The 19,356-nt window shown below is 44.8% G+C and overlaps 1 protein-coding gene across 3 annotated transcripts in view; it reads left to right on the top strand.

The window, feature by feature from the left end:
- Nucleotides 1-7,865: 7,865 nt before the first annotated feature.
- Znrf2 (zinc and ring finger 2) overlaps nucleotides 7,866-19,356 on the top strand; it is an 83,458-nt gene continuing 71,967 nt past the window's right edge. For 2 of the 3 annotated variants that reach the window (XR_010065675.1, XM_039107798.2), the window contains exon 1: nucleotides 7,866-14,624. Coding sequence is in view for 2 of the 3 variants with exons in the window: in XM_039107798.2 (XP_038963726.1) it covers nucleotides 14,144-14,624 (481 nt within the window). In the remaining variant the exon portion in view is untranslated. The remainder of the gene's footprint in view (nucleotides 14,625-19,356) is intronic. The other variant, NM_001108628.2, reaches the window with a different exon arrangement.

The following is a 19,356-nucleotide window of genomic DNA, read 5'->3' on the forward strand; positions in this document are numbered from 1 at the left end:
ATTAACAGATGTGGAGGAGGTGCATCCCCCCCCCCCCCCCCCCCGCCTTGTGCTTATGGATCAGATGTGAGCTCTCAGCTACTGATCCAGAGCTATGCTTGCCTACCTGCTGCCAGGTCATGGATTCACCTCTGAACCTGTAAGACCCCTGCTCCATATACTCATTTTTCTTAGTGAAAATTTGTTCGCTCACATTTGTCATAGTGTTTCTTTACAGAAATAGAAAAGAAACTGTCTTGGTTAGGGTTTTACTGCTGTGAACAGACACCATGACCAAGGCAACTCTTACAAGGGCAACATTTAATTGGGGCTGTCTTACAAGTTCAGAGGGTCAGTCCATTATCATTAAGGTGGGAGAGCATGGCAGGGTTTGGGCAGGCCTGGTGCAGGAGGAGAACAGAGTTCAACATCTTCATCTGAAGGCTGCTAGCCGAATCTGACTTCCAGGCAGCAAGGATGAGGGTCTTAAAGCCCAAACCACAGTAACACACCTATTCCAAAAAGGCCACACCTATTCCAACAGGGCCACACTTTCTAACAGTGCCATTCCTTGAGCTGAGCATAGACATCACAGTAACTGAGAAGCTCTTTCTCTTCAGTCTGCCTCCATGTCCAATCTATCCTACGTCTACCCTAACTCTTTCTGTACCTTCTTCCTCTCCATCACTTGCCTTCTTAGCTACCTCTGGGACTCTGGGCATCCTCACCTCCTTTCTAACAGAAATGTCGCCAGAATCCCCTTCATAATAGATCTGTTCAGGGTCTGCACTTAGGAGTTTCCAAAACCTAAGGTCTCTTCTGGCCTTAGAATGTTGTGTTTCCTTCTAAACGATTTATTCTGGCATGCACAACAATTCATTCTCCAAAGTGGCCCATGTAAGGATAAATTATGTGGTAGCCCTGGTTGCTTTCATTAACTCGACACAAACCTAGACATATTTGGGGAAGAGACACTTCAAATAAGAAAATCCCCCCATTAAGTTGCTTGTAGCCAAGTCTATGAGGGTATTTTCTTAATTAGCAAATGATGTGGGAGGGTCCAGCCCACTGTGGGCGGTGCTACCCTGGGGAAGGTGGTCCTACATGACAAAAAGAAACCAGGCAGAGCAGGCCACGAGGAGCAAGTCCTAAGCAGCATTCTTCTATAGGTTCTGCTTTAGTTCTGGCTTTCGGGTTCCTGCCCTGACTTCCCTCAGAGATAGAGTGTGATCTGAGGGTTGAGAGGTAAAATAACATTTTCTCACCCAAATTACTTTTGGTCATGGTCTTTATCACAACCATAGAAATCTAGGACAGTAGTCATCTTCTTGTGGCTGTCAGGGTAAAAGCCAGATTTACTTGTCGTACAGTATGGCCTCTGTCACCTGCTATCCCATCCTCCCGGTAATCCACGTCGTGCTCTCATCCTGAAGGCTTTCTGCCATTTTCCACATCTCAAATCCATATTCTTCCTTGCTAAGCCAAATGGTCTCTCTTCTACGCATATCCTATCTGCTGCCCTCCCCTTCTGGGAAGAGGAGCCCCTCCCCCACTCTCCCAGCCCCCACGTGTAGCAATTTCTCTAGATCTGTCTCACATCTCCCAGTGTGACTGTGGCACAACACCTGGCACACTGTGTGTCCTAAAAATGCTTTTAAAGGGGGGCTTTGACAAAGCAGGAAGTCGAGAGTATTTTCAGCTGGCTCTGATTAGAATGAAAAACTTTTACCTTTCATGTGGGATCTGCTCTAGAAAAATCTAACATGTCAGAGCCAAATCTTTCTTCTTCATCTATGGACTAATGAAGAGAAAAATGGCTACTGCCCAGACCTGCCCTTGTGAGTAATAAAAACAAGCCGTGCTGTTGAAATGGAGTGCTGAATCAAGAGTGATGTACATGTTCTCTGCTCAGTCATCCATCTTCACAGCCCAGGGCCTATGTGGACTGAAGGAAACAGAAGATTCTGGGATCTGACAGATGGCTAAATACAGCTGTTGCTTGCTCCCTACCTTCCCTTGTTCCTCTCGGATGTGTCAGTGGCATGCTGGGAAAGCCTGGGTGACAGCAAACATCACCATATCATAAGTACTGACTTCACCCTGGGAATCCCAGAGGCAGCCTGACACCCACTCTGCTTGAGGAGGCAAGGCAGGTTGTTTGGAGGATACTGTCTGGGTGGCAGGTTAAAGGATGAAGAGGCGCTCTTCAACCTGTCCAGGGTGATGCTGAGCTGTTAGTGCGAAGGAAGAGTTCTATGTTCATTAAGTTTGATAAGAGTCATGGTTGTGCAAACCTGTAGTCACTGCATGCAGGAGGTTGAGACAAGAGGATCATAAACTAGAGACTGGCTTGGGCTACAAAGTGAGACCCATAGTAAAAACTCAAAGAGCTTCGAGCCGTACAGCATTATAGAGTTCACCTCTTGAGTATGGAGGGCTGGGGTAGCTCAGTGGTGAAATGTTTGCCGAACATGGTCAAAACCCTGTGCTCAATCCCAGCAAACCCTCCCACCCACAGCTGTCATGAATCTGAGGGTTTTCGAATGCTTGCAGGCTCTAATGTACACTAGGAGAAATATGCTAGGTCTCAGAATACATAACGTTTATAAAACAATATCCTCAACAAATGGAAAGCACTTTAAAACTGTCTAGTATTTCAAAACTATTCTTTTTATTAATATACTCATATGCATAGGTATATGTATACATATACATAGAGAGAGACTTATATAGTGTGTATACTGATCATGCGTGACTTGATGGTTTTCCTGACTTATTAATGGGATAGAACCTTGAGTTTGAAAGAATTTGACCTCTGTCCTTGGATATCATTTTTTCCTTAAGGAAACAGTGACCCAGAATAATGAGATGGCTTTGCCTAGAAAAGCAAGGAGACATTTAAGTTCTAGCTTAAGGGAGGGGCACTTGAGAGAGTGAATCCTTATGCCAGGACTGGTGGTTTATGTGTATAACCACAAGAGTTGTCAAGCTGAGGCAGGCGAATTGCCACAAGAATGAGGCCAGCTTAGGTTTCATAGCAAGACCCTGTTTCAAAACACAGACTCCATTGATCATTGGATATCTTAGGACTTGCCTTCTACAGAAATCCCTTTGTTTAGGAAGATGGTGAATCAGTAAGAGAGGAATCTAGGTCCTTTCTAGCTCCACCAAGGTACCCCAAATGTTTGGCTAATTCCGAGTAGGAATTCTCAGCGAAGCTTGGCTTGGGCATGGATAATGGCACCCTTGGCGAGGAAAGTGCCTGTTAGAACTGCATAGGGTCTTGGCCTGATACATGTATCTCCAAGCTGTTCTGCCAAGCAGCTCTCCTTTTGGGACCCACAGTTGCAGTTGACAAGTTGCGTGGGGCACTGGCTGATGGGCAGCAGCAGTGTAACACAGCAAATGAGCAAAGGCAGGGAGTGTCTGGATTTCATAAATCAGTATAAATTAAAGACATTTTAGAAATCAATATCAGACTGTCAATTTTTCCTCGTCCCATCCATGTAAGGAGATATTTGAAAAAGGAGGAGGAGGAAGAGGTGGTGGTGGTGGTGGTGGCGGGATCATGAAAACAGAAAAGATGTCGTCATCTTGGATGATAGATAATTTCAAACATTGACTACATCTCACACTTTATATATCACAGCTACCATACTGTCCTCATTTCCCCATGAACACTTCACTACAGATGTGCTGGTGTGCAAATCAGGCCCTGGAATTACTGCTCAGATAGATATAAACTTCTTCCCGAGGCTATTCACCCTCAAATGAGGAAATCTGAATGTTTTCTGCTTCGCTCAACATGAAGGATAATTGTTTTAGGTCATTAAAAAAAACTCATTAAGTGGTTTGGAAAATTATGCACAAGCCATTAGCCAGATTACAGTGAATATGAAAAGCAAGATGGCTCCCATTATCTGGTTTATCAAGCTAGTGCCCTTGTCCGCTAATCACTACCACTCTAGAGTTGGTCACTGAGGGCAGAGAACACTCGCTTCCATTTTCTCTTCTGCAGGTAGTCACTGAAGGCATTGACCTGGCTTCCCCAAATCCTTTAATCCTCAAAAGCATTTATGTGTCAAGTTACATGCATTGTATGCATGGTAGGCCCTTGTGCTTTTATTTAGTTAGTTTTGAGATAGGGTGTGTGTGTGTGTGTATGTATGTGTGTGTCTGTGTCTGTGTGTGTCTGTGTCTGTGTATGTCTGTGTCTGTGTGTGTGTGTCTGTGTCTGTGTGTGTCTGTGTCTGTATGTGTCTGTGTCTGTGCATGTCTGTGTGTCTGTGTGTGTGTGTGTTTGTGTGTGTGTCTGTGTATGTGTGTCTGTGTGTGTGTGTGTGTGTGTGTGTGTGTGTGTGTGTGTGTGCCTGTTGTCAGTGCTGATCTTGATTTCCTGTGATCAAGCCCTCCTTTTCTCTTAGCCCTGCTGGTAGCTGGGATCCCAGGAGCATTCTACCACATCCAGTTTATATTTTATTTTGCAAGGTCTCTATCTAAGTTTCTCTGTGAACTCCAAAAACACTCTTGCCACTGAAATGCAGGAGCTATTATCGGAAGGAAATACACTGGCATTTAATACGGTCTAAAGTGGAATCCTAATTGTAGCTGTCATCCTCATAGCCACTACTGGTCCTACCAGTCGTTATTTGGGGGTCTTGGGCTTGAAGAAACAGGAGGCTCCATTTGTTACAATATATTTGGGAAGCCAGATTTGTTGAAAGACTGACTACCTTTTACCAAAAAGATTCCAGATGTTATCTAAAGCCTCCTTGGAATCTCAGTGCATCACCGTCAGTTTATTGCCAACCATAAGAAATCGAAATCATCATTTTGAAACCTTCCCAGCTGCCATTTGCACAGATCAAGTCTGATGTTGCATCCTAAAAGGTTTTCAGGCTTGTCCCTTTTGCTTGCTTTACAGAAGTAAGCAATTTCTGGAAATGTTTGTACCTCTCTCCTCCTGTATTCCTCATGGTCAAACCTGATTCAGGCTGGCTGAGGAGCTGCCATACCCAGCAAGTGTGAGGGTCTGAGTACCATGGAAATGCTAGGAGCCTATCTTTAATTCCTGTCTTGAAGGCTGAGACAGGGCCTCCTAAGAACACCATAGGGAGGTGTGGGATGATGTCACAGGTGAGGCAGGTACAAGATAGGAGGCCTGTCATTGGATGAGAAGGAAGGATGGACAGGAGAAAAGTTTGAAGGAAAGAGGAGGAGACTGGAATGGAAAGGAGGAGAGACAGGAGGGAGAGGGAGAGAATCGGTGGCAGGACAATATGGTGGGTGATTCCGCTCTGTGTATATTTCCAGGTTGTTATTAATGTTCTTAAAGGATGTATGGTACTGGGTTTCGTATGATTAGGTGGGCAATTATATTTTATCAACTGGACCAAAGGTTATTTATTGTGTTGTATGTTCTTTCATGTAGCGATTTAAGTGTAAGAAAGTGTGGTGGCTGGTCTGGGCTGCTACAGAGTTGGGATATGTGTTTCTGGCATGGAAACCTGCCTTGGGAACTAGATAGGTAGAGAGATTGCTGCCAGGCTCGGAGAGAGGCCTTCGGCAGTGTGATATGGGATGGAGCAGAGCAGGTGAGACGCTTTGTTGACTGAGACTTAAAATATCTAGTAGTTATCTTGGGGCACTGCGGTGCAGGACCTAATGGGGATAAAAGACAATCATACTTTTATATTTTTTATATTTTTACAACAGGAAGGTGCCAAGTGAGACTAGCTACGTTAGTGACTTCCCCCACCTCAATGAATAAGGTGGGAGAATGATCAAAAATGATCCTGACATTATTTGGGGCCTCCACATATACACACACTCACATGTACCAACATAAGTGTTCCCACACTTATGCAAACACACGCACACTCACACGCATATGCACAGAAGTGCTTCACTGCTTTATGGCATCCTTTCGGTTTTGGTTTACCCTGTAAGTCTGCATTTTTTTTAAGTGTCACATTTTATTTTCCCTTCTGTTTGATTTACTCAAGGCTTCTGATGCTTATGTGCTATAAAATGTTCTAAATGCATGGAGGAAAATGACACTTCCTTGTAAAATCTGATTGAATTATTTCATGATCTGGAGGACTGTCTGTTTTGAGGGGCAGCCGTAGGAAGCTTTAACATGAGCCTTCTAAAGAACTGAGGGTCTGTTCACTTGCACTTGGTCAGCCCGTTCTGCTTCTGAGGGTGCTATGAGGATGTGAGCATCCCATCAATCCTGGGGAGTCTCCTAATTCTGTTACCACCATTGGAGAGCCATATCCTGTTTCAAAATCTTTGATGAAAATACATAATATTTTTCACTCTAAGCATTTTAAGTGTGTAGTTCAGGGGCATTAAGTATATTTACCTGACATGTAATACTGGATCTTTTTGTTTTGTTTTGTTTTTTTAATTCTTGGGTCACTGTAACAGTCTTTAAAATGCAGCTTGGGAACTGGTGGTACAGCTCAGTGGCACAGCACCTGCTTGGCATGGACAAAATGCCTGGTTTGACCCCCAACATCCAAACCAAAATAGACCAGAACAAGAATCCCCTTTGCCTTCTGACCTAGTGCCAGTAAGGCAAGAAACAGAAGTCTTTGCTGCCTTCTGACTGTTGGCTAGAGGAAAAGCAAAGGTACACTCTTTGTCAGCTCTGGCCTTCAGACTTCTTAAAGTCAAACCCAGCAAAGGTCTCGGGCAAGGAAGCACTAGTACAGGCTAGATAGGATCTGTCTTTGTATTTATTTCAGCTCAGAACAGCACAGCCCAAACAACTGTTTTAGAATGTATAGAAATCATACATGTTCTTAAAAGTCTCATTGCCATTAGAGGCCTAGCCCCCCAAAGCACACACTCACAAAAGTTTATTTAGAAGTAAAATCTTTAGCTTTAAAATATTCAGGAGAAATGATTTCTACATAGGTTCCAGTGGGTGGGCCTACCCCCATGCAATACTGACAGCACTAAGTGTGTTCGGTGGGTTAAACTCTCTCTCTCTCTCTCTCTCTCTCTCTCTCTCTCTCTCTCTCTCTCTCTCTCTCACACACACACACACACACACACACACACACACAAGAACTTGGGAGGGAAGTGTCAGGTATGGAAAGAGTTGGAGAGGAGAGAGTTGGGGATGGATTTGATCAAAAAACACATTCATGTATAAGATTCTCAAATTCTTAAGTTTTAAATTTAAAGTAATGAGGAGCTAAAGCTTTCACAGGGCCAACCCTGGCATGGACGGACACTAAGACCGGAAAGTGTGCCGTGCCTCAGCCGAAGCAGGGGGTCCGTCGGCCAGTCAACATCCACAGCATCCCTGGTCCCATAGGAGGCGCCAGGAAGGGAGTCGGAGGATACCAGGGAGGATGCGGACAGTTTCTCCTCAAGCCCTTGGCAGTGCTACTCTGTAGCACTAGATGTCAGTGTGGACTTTTCCAGCCGCCTCGTTTTCACCTTCCAATGTAGCAGACAGCAGCTTAGGGCCTTTCTTTAACACGGGGCTGTCTTCAGAACCGGCATTTCAGCAAGTATTTTGTCTATTTTAATATTTCCGTCTTCCAGCATCTTCAAAAACCTCAAACAGCTCTAAGTTAAAGGCTGCTCTTTTAAATACAACTTGCTAAGCTCCGTGTTCGTGTTCATCAGGAAGGCTGCCTGCAAGGACGCCCAAGGCAAGCAATGGAAAGTTCCGCTCGGGGGTCTTAAAAGTAGCGCTGTCAGTCAGAAACCTGCAGGCCCAGCCTCAGGAAGCCACAGTGTCCTCCCCTGCCAACATTGTTCTCAAAGAGGGGGCAGGAAGCTGTGGTAAAGTGTTTATGATTACATGAGGTACAGTGGCCTTGTTTAATAGTTTTGGGTTTTTGGCTGTCTTTTTTTTTTTTTTTTTTTTTTTTTTTTTTTTTTTGAGATAGTAATCAGGAGATTTCTGCAGCCTTGAGGAAAAGTCACTGTGCTGTTATCACTGACACAGGAGTTATCTGGGACTGAGTAGCTTAGACCAGCACAAATTCATAGCTTCTGAAGGTCACTGAGCTCAAATCAAGGTTCAGGCAAAGAGCTATTTCCTGCTAGAGCCTCCTGAAGATCCTCTCCAGGCTTTTTTGGCTTGCCCCTCACCCCTACTCCTCTGCCTCCAAAACCAACACTGATCAACCCAGTCTCCCCTCACCCCTGAGGAGGGAGTAGAACCTCTAGGGTACATTCTCAATTACCCCCCACCCAATTTTTTTTTTTTAATGTTTTTATTTTGAAGCACCAGTTCACGACTGGCCCAGACAGGCCCTGAATTTGTAATCTTCTTGCTTCAGCCTCTGTGGCAGCTCAGGTTACAGATCTGGGCTACCAAGCTTGGCTCTAGCTAGCCTTTCTTAGCGTCACTTTAGCCTGTCTCTCCTGTTTGCCTCTTTTGCTTATGAAGAACTGAGCCACCTGCCAAGGCCATCTTGCCACTAACCCTGGGTTACTGCACTAACCATGCTGCCCCTGGTGACCCCTACTTTCAGGATGACTGGGTGAGTACTAGCATGGGCAGCACTGAGAAGGATTAACCCCAGCGCTGGGGGAGACAGGCTCAAAGACAACCAAAGGGCTGGATGTGACACAGTAGGAGAGTGCTGGTTTAGGACGCCCTGGTTTCAGCCCTCAACACGACAAACAAAACCAAACACCCAGTTTGATCCTTTGCCTTGCGGCAAACGAAAGGTTGATTTCCTTTTGGCTGCACAGAGCTGAGTTTAGTTCCTCTTCCCAAGCAGCCTGTCCCTTCATATTTACACCCGGTACCGAAAGCGCTGTCCAGAGAGTTCGTGTACCATCTTTGCTACTCCCTTCTTTCAGAGGGCCTGTCATTAGCCTTCAGGGCTCTCTACTCCTCTTGTCCCCATGCCTACATCTGATCCTAAGGGGTGTTCCTCTCTCCCGTTAATCCATTCTCCAAAATGCTGCTGGAGATAAGCTATCCTTTCAAAAATCCAAATACGACCGACATTGCTAGGGCTGCCGAGGAGAGCAGTTCTCCTTCGTGTTTTGGATCTTCGCCCAGCAGGCCAAGGCAGCTGGACTCTGTCCCAGCCCACTCTTCCAGCTGGTTCTCAGACTTCCTCGTCTCCTCCTCTTCAGTCCAGCTAGTGAAATGCTCGTAGTTACTCAGATGCTCAAAGCTCTCCTTCAGGCTCCTACGGTTTAGGAGACCTGCAGATGCCTAAGGCCACTGTCTCAAGATTTGGGGGGCACTTGTGGAATTGCATCTTTGTTCTTCACTCAACTTCCATCCTGTGGTTCCAGGGTGCAGTTACGCTGTACTTGAGCCATCCAGGCACGGTGGCTACAGGCCGTACAGTTTTGTGGGTCCTTGATTGACTTTGTGCATCTAGTGCAAACTAAGACATTACACACGGGACGCTAATGTTTGTTTATGAATGAAGATATCTTCCACAGGGGTCCAGATGTCTCTTAATGTTTCTGTGTATCAGGGATGACCCTGCCCCAGGCTATGTTCCAAAACCCGTTGGTTCAGATCTGGATCTCTAGAGTTCAGCCAAAGACCATCTAGCCCCTGGGAAACAGAGGGTGTGGTAACCTGACCGGTAGCTCTTACCACCCAGTTTGCTTTCTCATTCTTGGCAAGAGGTAGTCCTGCATTGCTGACCTTACTCTTTTGCCCACCTGCCCTAATGTGGGGCAAAGATCATTCAGGAACCACTGCAAGGGAGTTGGCCACTTGAAGCATAGACTACTTTGACAGAAAAAGATAGAGGGTAACAAACTTGGCATGGTAATAACAGTTAGCTAAACCAGTGCTAACCCAAGGCATGCATTAATTACTACTCCCTGCCATTATGAGCCACAACAGGCCCTGAAAACCTCCTGCCCTAAGACTGCCTCAGAGCTCTGGGGAAGCGCGCACTGTGGGGAGTTAGAGTGATTGGAGACTAGAGCCCCTGTGCTTGGGAGGTTTACACAATCTAGACCTAAAATACAGAGCTTGGCTCTTGAGGCTTTGGGCTACCCTTGAGGGAGGAGGTGGTACTGGGAAATGTTTTATACTACGTTTTAATCATTCATGTATTACCATAGGGATCCGTGAAAGTAGGAGACTGGGCGGTTGGAGCCTATGGGCTGGAGGAGAACACAAGCATTATGTAGCAGAGAGCTATTTTTTCCTCTAAGTTCCTTTTCACTTCTATAGGCTGGGAAATCCCCTTGGTACTGGGCCCATGATACTCTCTCCACCATGTTTTATATGTTTGCAACAGTATGGCCCCAGTAAAGTCTTTTATAACACTGTGGAATGTAGGAATGAGAGCAAAGTGTCATAGGTTATGTTTGTTTGGTGTTAAGGCGTTTGTGCGTGTCTGGGGAGTGAGTGTATGTGTGTTCATGGATATTTTCGGGTGTCTACGCATGCACGCAGAGACCAGAGAGCAATTTTGATTGTTATTCACTAGAAACCCTCCACATTATTATTATTACCACTATTATTATTGTTATTATTACAGTTATCTTCTTTTTTTTTTTTTTTTCTGAGACAGGGTCTCTATGTGTAGCCCTGTCTGTCCTGGAACTCACTCTGAAGTACCAGCTGCTTGGCTGGCCTAGAACTCAGAGATCTGCCTGCCTCTGCCTCCCATGTGCCCACCAACTCTTTTTTTTTTTTCCTCTTCTTTTCTTTGAGTCAGAGTCTCTTCACTGAGTCCTGGAGCTTAGCTTACTGATTAGGGTAGGATGGCTCAGTGAGCTCCAGGAATCCTCCTATGTCCATCTCCCTGGAGAGAGGATTATAAGCCATACTTCCATGCCTGTATTTTCTCATGGTCCTGGAGTCTGAATGCTGGTTGGCATTTTTGTGTGGCAAACACTTTATAGACCAAGCTGTCTCCTCAGCCCAGGATGCTGTTTTTTTGTTTTTTTGTTTTTTTAATTAAAATATTGTTTACAAGCCAAAGTGAAACGAGAGTGAAATATAATACATTTAATCTCTTACTAATAACTTTAAACTAGTTTGATAAGCAAAAATCAGGTTATTTTTATTAGCAGGTGCTGACATTCTGCCTTAGTTGTTTTGAGAAATGAAAGTCATTCCAAAATCTATGTTAAACATAATATAGGGCTTTGCTAACCAGCTGGTTAACGTGAAGCATTTTTGCGACACACTGAAGCCTGTTTATAGCACCAAAGACTGTTCAAAGTGTTAGCTACCTTATAAAATAAAGTTATTTTTTTAAAAAATTATTTTTAAAAACCTCTGGCTTTTCTATATATGTTTTTCCAGTCAAGCCATATGGTGATGTACGTACTAGTAATGATTACTAAGCAGTCACAAATAATACCTGAAGGCTGAACAATGTACTTCCTTTGTACAAAATAGTGAAGTCAAGTCCACTAAATTTTAGCACACTTGAAACTGTATAGTATCACAGCATGCTACAGAAAATATGCATATTATTATCCCATGACAGGTAGGACAACAGATTTCCAAGTATTTTCAAATAGACAGTGGATCCTCTGAGACTCTCAGCTTCTCTGAGACTGGCTTTATGGTCACATACGTTTTATACGTTTTATAAGAAACAGGTTTAGCTAAGGCAAAGGGCTTGGCTTGTCCCCAAACCCAAAGCCAGCATTGAATAGAATCAAGGTCTAACCCCAGTTTGACCATACTACTCTGGTGTGTACTTACAATCTTCTCCTGATTGGCTTCCCATTAAAGACCCAATGGAGGTACCAGAGGAAGAACACTTTCTTAAGGAACATTAAGAACAAGTTTCTTACGTGTGAAGAACTGGTGGGGTGTGAGGAAGCTACAGATTGTAAGTGAAGTCCCAGCCACCTGGCAATGAAACACAGTCTTCAGGAGGGTCACTATCTGGAGAGAGGGGAGAAGGTTCAGAGAAGCAGACCAAGGAAAGAACAGAGAAGAGTCCCCTCTATACTACTGCTGTCAAAGAGTAGTAATGCAAGTGATGAGTGGCTGTCAAGGATCCTTTTAGGGCCAGACAGGTGGCTCAAGCAAGTAAAGGCACTAATCACCCAGAACCCACATGGTAGAAGGAAAGAACTCCTGCGAGTTGTCCTCTGACACCACACGAAGGCCACAGCATGATGTAGTCACATACATAGGTAACACAAATAAATATGTAAAAAACATTTTTTTTAAAAAAAGTAATTTTGATGTGACAGGAAAACATGAATGTACACATTCACTGAAAAGCTGCTATACTGCCATAGACTGTTGGATGTCTAATGAGTACCATGACTATGAGGCCATTGTCACATAGCACTGTCTTCAGCTCTGGGAATGGGGTGACTGGTAACATGTGCAGGGAAAAGACATTAACCACATGATGTAATACAAGATATTTTATATAAAAGCTCAGAGTAGTTATATATCATGTGCTATGTATATATAAAAACATATATATGTAAAACTACATTTCTTCTTTTTCTCCTCCTCCTCCTTCTCCTCCTCCTACTCTTCTTCCTGCTTCCTCTTTTTCTTCTCTTCTTCCTCTCTCCCTTTTCTCCTTATTGGGGCTGCTTTTTTATTTATTTATTTATTTATTTATTTATTTATTTATTTATTTATTTATTTATTTTTGGTGTTTCTTAGCTGATTTTGAATTAAGGTTCAAGTGGTCCTTGTGATTCAGTCTCTCCAGAAGCTGAGAACTACTACAGGAAGCCTGTTCATAAGGCCTCATTTCTCCTAATTAAAAAACCTAACTTGTGGCTGAAGCGGATGGCTCGGCAGTTAAGAACACCTGCTGCTCTTGCAAAGGAACTGGGTTTGATTCCTAGCACACCCAGGTGACATTTAATCATAACTACAGTTCCAAGGGATTTAATACCTTCTTTTGATCTTCGATCTCCCCAGGCACACGTGGGGAACTTACATGCAGGCAAAACATTTACACACTTACACACACACACACACACACACACACACACACACACACACACACACACCCTCCATTCCCTTATCTTTTGAAAGAATGTCTAAAATCACTACATAAATGACTCACCGCAAATACAAAAGGGAAAAACTGTGACAATGCATTTCTGCAGTTTGTACAAACACACTTGCACATAGACAATGCTACCAGCACCCTCCAAATGGGAGGGTCAGAGCCTGCTAGTCCAAGCACCATATACACGAAGGTGGTTAGAATTCCATTTAGAAAAACCACAAGATTTTAAAGCAGCTATTGCTCTGCAGATTTAATCCAAACATTCTGGGCAATGACGCTAAAGTCCAAAAAGGTAAAGTAATTTAGGTCTGCATAATTTGGTTTGGTGTTGGGCCTGAAGGCTGGGTCTCAGGCAGAAGTCTCTGCACCTGAGTTTTTGCTCTACCCTTGAAGGTCAAGCGGGATTATCATTCATTCTTCCAATTTTGTGCTCTTCTTTTCCCCCAGGATAATTCTAAGTTGGCTTCAGCTTTCCTGTGCTCTGGTATTGTTTTTTGTTTGCTTTAAATCGTCTTCATTGCTGAGATTGTGGGGTTTTTTTGTTTGTTTGTTTGCTTGCCTAACCAGTGTAAACAATACCAACGAAGGTCATATCTACCCACCCAAAAGCTCCAGTCACAGGGAACAGCCACGAACGCTCCAGCCAGGAAAAGGTGCACTTGCTTTTCTCTAGCGTCCACAGGCCACGTGCGGGAGGAGGGGCCGCCTTCTGATTGGTGGCCGGAGTCTCGCCTAGGGGGCGGAGCCACCTGTCTGTCCATCACCACATACTGGGCGGGGCCTGGGCGGGCAGGCCTGGTTGTAGGGCAGAGTCAGGACAGCGGGACCCAATCTCTGCGCTTTGCCTCTACTCGGCCACCGCTCCTCCAGTGCCGACCGCGAGGCGACGGTTGCCGGGGCACGCGCCGCCCGTTCCTCTTTCCCGTTGCGAGCGGCTGGCGCGCAGGGAGGCGGCCCCCAATCCGGCCGGGCGCCTCCCACTTTCCGAGCCGCCGGGGAGCCGGAGGATGGCGGCGGTGGCAGCGGCCGCCCGGGAGGAGGCGGTGCGGAGGCCGCGGAGCGCGGTAGCAAGCGGTAGCGGCCCGTCGCGGCGGCCCGGCAGCGACCGCGTCCGTACGGCTACCTGAGCACCAGCCGCGAGCTGTGTCCTGCCTCGCTCGCTCGTTCGCTCGCTCGCGGCCCGGGGCGGCGCGGACATGGGCGCCAAGCAGAGCGGCCCCGCCGCCAACGGCCGCACCCGCGCCTACTCGGGCTCGGACCTGCCCTCCGGGACCAGCGGCGGCGGCGGGGCGGACGGCGCTCGGGCGGCTCGGTTCGCGGCCCCTGTCCCCGGCGCGCAGCAGCCCAGCGCCTCGGCCAGCACGGCGGCGGCTGCTGCTGCTGCGGCGGCGGCAGCGGCAGCAGCGGCGGCCTCGGCCCCGGCAGCGCCCCGTAGCCGCTCGCTCGGTGGGGCGGTGGGCAGCGCGGCGAGCGGCCGCGCGGCACAGTCGGCCTTCAGCATTCCCAGCAGTGGCGGCGGCAGCGGTGGCCCGTACGGCTCACAGGACTCGGTGCACAGCAGCCCAGAGGACGGTGTCGGCTCTAGGGACCGGGACCGGCCAGCGGGCGGGGGCCCTGGCGGGCCGCGTCTGGTGATCGGCTCGCTCCCGGCCCACCTCTCCCCGCACTTGTTTGGAGGTACGGCCCCCTGCCCTGGCAGCCGCTCCCCAGCTGGGGAAGCGCACCCCGTACCCCCCCGCCCCTTGCAACGCGGTGAATGGAGCAAGTATTGTTTTAAAACAAACTGACGAAACAACCTCGTGGTTGTAGCTTTTAGTACCAGGAAGTCAGGGGAGATCAGTGGCTGAGTGCAGTTCTGCCCTGGAGCTGAAGGGCGAGCAATTTTAAAGGCCCAAAGCCAGAAGGGACTCACTTGGATGTTTGAGTGAAAAAAGGAAGTTATCTCTCCGTTGGATCGACTCCTAACAAAACTGCGATCCTTGCGTCTCTGTAAATAGCCCTACCTACTTAACTGGATACTTGTTTTCTGGGTGTATGTGTTAATGCAAAGTGTTGCTTCATCCCCAGGAAACTGCTACTTTTACAGTTGTGGCTAATGTCACTGCTGCTTTGAAGCAGATTGTGGAAAAGTTCAAGAACAGTTATTTAAAGAGATAATCTTTATAGTGATCACAGCTCTACCTACAGAGGCAGTAATTGGACTAGGTCCTGCGAAGAGTGGTGTTGACTAGAATTAAGGGACAATTTAGAGGTCAGTGATGTGCTTTTATGTTTGAAACTGGAGAAAGGGTGCAGTTGATCGTGAAAATGTGAACTCCGCCGCACATTGCCACCTCCTTTTGTTATGTGTCTGGTATTATACATTCATACTTAAAGCACAGAATGATGTAAACATCATCCCTTCGTTTTTTTTTTTTTTTTTTTTTTTGGTTCTTTTTTTTTTTTTCGGAGCTGGGGACCGAACCCAGCGCCTTGCGCTTCCTAGGTAAGCGCTCTACCACTGAGCTAAATCCCCAGCCCCCATCCCTTCGATTTTTAAGACCGTTTTATTTCATGTGTTTGAAAACTCTAAGAAATTGATTAAGCAGAGTCTTTACTGATTTGTGTACTAAAGCAATCAGAATCTAGTGTTAGTTCGTGAGAATGTGATGTTTAGTTTCTACCATCTTAGATAGTGATATTTTGCACGATTGGTACGAAAGTACTTAGCTTTTAGCCACATTATTTTTGAGGTGGCTTTGTTTGTTTTATTTGTGAGGTTCTGGGACTCTTAAGTTACTGAGCTTGTACGGCAAGCTCTTTACCACTAAGCCTAACACCTAGTCCGGCACTCAAATAACTTACTTTATGGTAAGTGTTGCAGTGTCAATAATTACAGCAATGTTTTGAAGGGTGAAGCATCTTTTTTAAAAAAAAATACTGTTTTTGAGAAAAAGAATATGTCCTTACTGTGATTTGAGGATCTGTAGTTTCCTAAGAATTGTAGAGTACATATGAACCAGAAAAGGGACTACGAAGAGTATTTTGAAGTTAATATTTTATGTACTGAATACTACTTTTATTCAGTTTTTCTCAGGACTGACAATTCTCTTTGATAAGAGTCATCAGTATGTAGGTTTTTATTTTGTTAAAGTAACTGTTTGGAGCAGGGCAGCTAACTGGCCTTCCTGATCTATTTGCCAAGCCTTGGAATGCAAGTTCGTTCGTTTGTTCTTTTTTTTTTTTTTTTTTTTTGTTTGTTTGTTTAAGCCAATTCTTAGATTTGCTTACCTAGCAGGTAGTTCTTTAGGAGTCTTGTGTTAGGAAGATAGGTTTGGTAGCAAGATAGTGACACTGCGGGTGGGGGAGCTTTGCTCCTCCAATTCTCTGCTGAGGTTGAGTTTTAAAGTCGTCAGTTGTGTGGAATGGTTTCACCTTTTTCCTCCAGTTATTAGGAACTATTATAGACTTATATCATTTAAGAAAAATAATCACTCGTTTGTGTGAGAAAGTTCGGTTGACAAAGGCCTGAAGGGGATCAGACATGACCTTGCTTGAGAAGGGGTCAAAATAGTGGTGACCTGAAATACTTGTTGATGCAAACAGTGAAAGCTATCCTTAGTGGCTTTTCTTAATGAGGCTTGTATGTGTATGTCAGTGGGTGGGGTCATGAGAAAAACTCATCGGAGCATGTTTCTAATCATTCCAAGATGGAGGGAGTTAGATGTGCTGCTGTCTTCAGTCATTAGACTTGATTCTTTACATTAACTTCATTTTATTATGTTTTATACCAGTACATTTATTGTTACAGTTAAAGGTTTAGAGTATGCAGTGTTTATTGAGTTATGAATCGTTAGGGCATACCTAATGGACTCCAACTGAAAAATTGAGAGAAAGGATATTTCTAAGTTAAGGGAACACACTTATTGTAACTGTATAAAGCATCAATGTGTGTGTTGTTTCTTAACCAGAAAGTATGCTACAGAACACCCCAGAGTACAGGTCTGTGTGGATGCTTACTGCTATGTGTTGAAAGAGAGGACCTAAACCGCCCCTCTTCAAACGCTCTACTCTTAGGAGTATAGCCAGTAGATTGGAAGCTTCTCTATCGCAATGAGTTGCCAAATAGAGTGAGGTTTTTGTGATGATTGTTGCCATTCGCGCTCTTTGCTGTGTGTTTTGGCCAGACATTTCAGCTCGTAGGCATTGAGTTCTCGTGGAGATTAGGATATAGTTAGAATCTGTGTGGAGTTTTTAGAGGAAGCAGGGGCTGGCTTGTTTTCATTTACTTTAACCTAGACTGGTGAGGTGAATACCTTATGTAGAGGGAACACAGGTCCTCTCTCTCGATACTGATAACCGTCTGGTCCCAGATTGGTCTCTAAGAGCATCCTTGACATTTGAAAGCCTTGATATCTTAAAGAGGATTTGCGTGACTTTATTTTATGCCTAGATTTTCCCACTACATTGCTGATGTTCATGAAAGCTGTTAATAGGAATGCTAAAATGGTCTTTTCTGATGTAGCTGTCAGAGGAGTGAATTAGACAGTTAAAATACCCCAAATGAGTGGAGATTATTTGTAGAGAAGTCCTGTGGACTTCAGTAATGTTTCTGTGTGGTAGTGAGATGGTAAAATGAATTACTTGAAGACACTGAACCAGCAGTTCCTTGCTTGCTTTTGGCTGCTTAATTGTCATGAGCTTATCTGGGTGTGGCTTGCCTGTGAGTAGTTCAGCAGCCTGTAATTCAGGTGTCTCCTGTTCGTTACATTGAAAAAAACTGAGCCATCATTTAAAATTGAGTGTGTTAAATAAGACCTGTGTTCCTAGGAAGATTTATATAATTAATTTCCAGCACAAATGTGGTTTTATGGAGTTGTTCTCAGTCATTACTTACAATAGATACCGAAATATTTGAATTTGAGAGATGGTAGTTAATGTGCTCTTCATTCTTGGATTTTCCTCTTATACAGTTTTTCTTGGGGGGGGGGTGGCAGAAATTGCTTGCTTGTGTGAAGGGGAAGTCATGCTGGTAACAACCACTTCTGCTGTCCCTGCCAAAGGACCTAGATGGTTAATATTTCTCACTTGTACACTCTATCTTTGAGGACCACAGGTGATATCCTATGTTGCTTGCTGAAGTATGGCTTCTGTCCTGCTTTAAAAATTGTTTGGAAGTAACCTTGAGGTTGGAGGAGTGGACTGGGTTGGTTGCACAGGGTGGCCCTTTGAGAGCTGCAAGACTTGGCTGGTGGGAGAGCTGTCTGTTGTATGCTCACACAGGAAAGCCTGCTGGACTCCCTTCTGCTTGGTTACTTTGCTTGGTGACCAGTAAGTAGGATCTTATTGCTGTCTGTCCACCTATCTCTTACTCATCTTGTGCATTTTTTTGTGCAAAGTTGTCCTAACGTTCTGCTTATCACTCTCACTGGCTATACATACAATCTGGGGTGTGGGCAAATGGACTGAGAGAAAGGTTCATGAACTGCTTTATGTAACAAAGACATTTTTGGATTTACTTTCTTATATAAATAGTCCTAAGCATTTTTTAATGCAAGTTTGTTTAAATTTTGTGAGTTCTGAACCATTTCTAAACATAGGTTCTAAACATTTACATGTTTAGAAATTGGAGAAACTATGGTACATTTTTGTGAATAAAAGGTTCAGAGAAAAACTTCTATGTTGTAAGAGAGTGGTTTTTTTTTTTGTTTGTTTGTTTTTATGTTGCTTTTTAGTACAGTATTAGAAACACATCTAGTTGATGCAGTACATGTTCATCAGTGTCTGTAGGTCAGGAGTCCAGGCACAGCGTAGTGGGCCAGGGTGTTGGTGTGGGCCCTGGAACTGTTGCTTGCTCTCACCTGAGGAAGATTCCCTCAGGTGAATTAGCATACTTTATTTTCTTGTGGTGGTTAGGTTCACAGCACCTAACTCTTCTCCCCCTCCTAATTCTTAGTGGAGTCATTGTAGAATAATGGATTTTGTTGTGACGGTTCCCTCCCTCCCTCCCTCCCTCTTTCTCCATCTCCTTTTTTGTTTTGTTTATTTGTTTGGTATTTTGAGACCGGGTTTCTCTTTGACTGTGACGTTGTCATGCATTTATATTGTTTACTTTAGTCCTATTCACTCTGCCATCAACTTCTTTTGTTTCCTGTCTCCTTCATCCTCCCAATAGTTCTCCTTTTAGTTTCTTCCTCTTAAAATCTGGATTTCAAAAACATGAAGTATTTGTGTTGAGTCTGGCTTATTTCATTTAACAATAACTCCATTTCTGTCCGTTTTCCTGAAAATGATGTGTCACTTTAAAAGATTTTATTTCATGTACGAGTATTTTGATTGTTCGTATGTCTTCACATGTTTGTGCCTGCTGCACAAGGAATTCATAAGATGCCATATCCCCTGAAATTCAAATTTGTGAGCCTGAAGTTTG

The sequence above is a fragment of the Rattus norvegicus genome, chromosome 4 (genome assembly GCF_036323735.1).
Source record: "Rattus norvegicus strain BN/NHsdMcwi chromosome 4, GRCr8, whole genome shotgun sequence".
NCBI classification, from domain to species: Eukaryota; Metazoa; Chordata; class Mammalia; order Rodentia; family Muridae; genus Rattus; species Rattus norvegicus.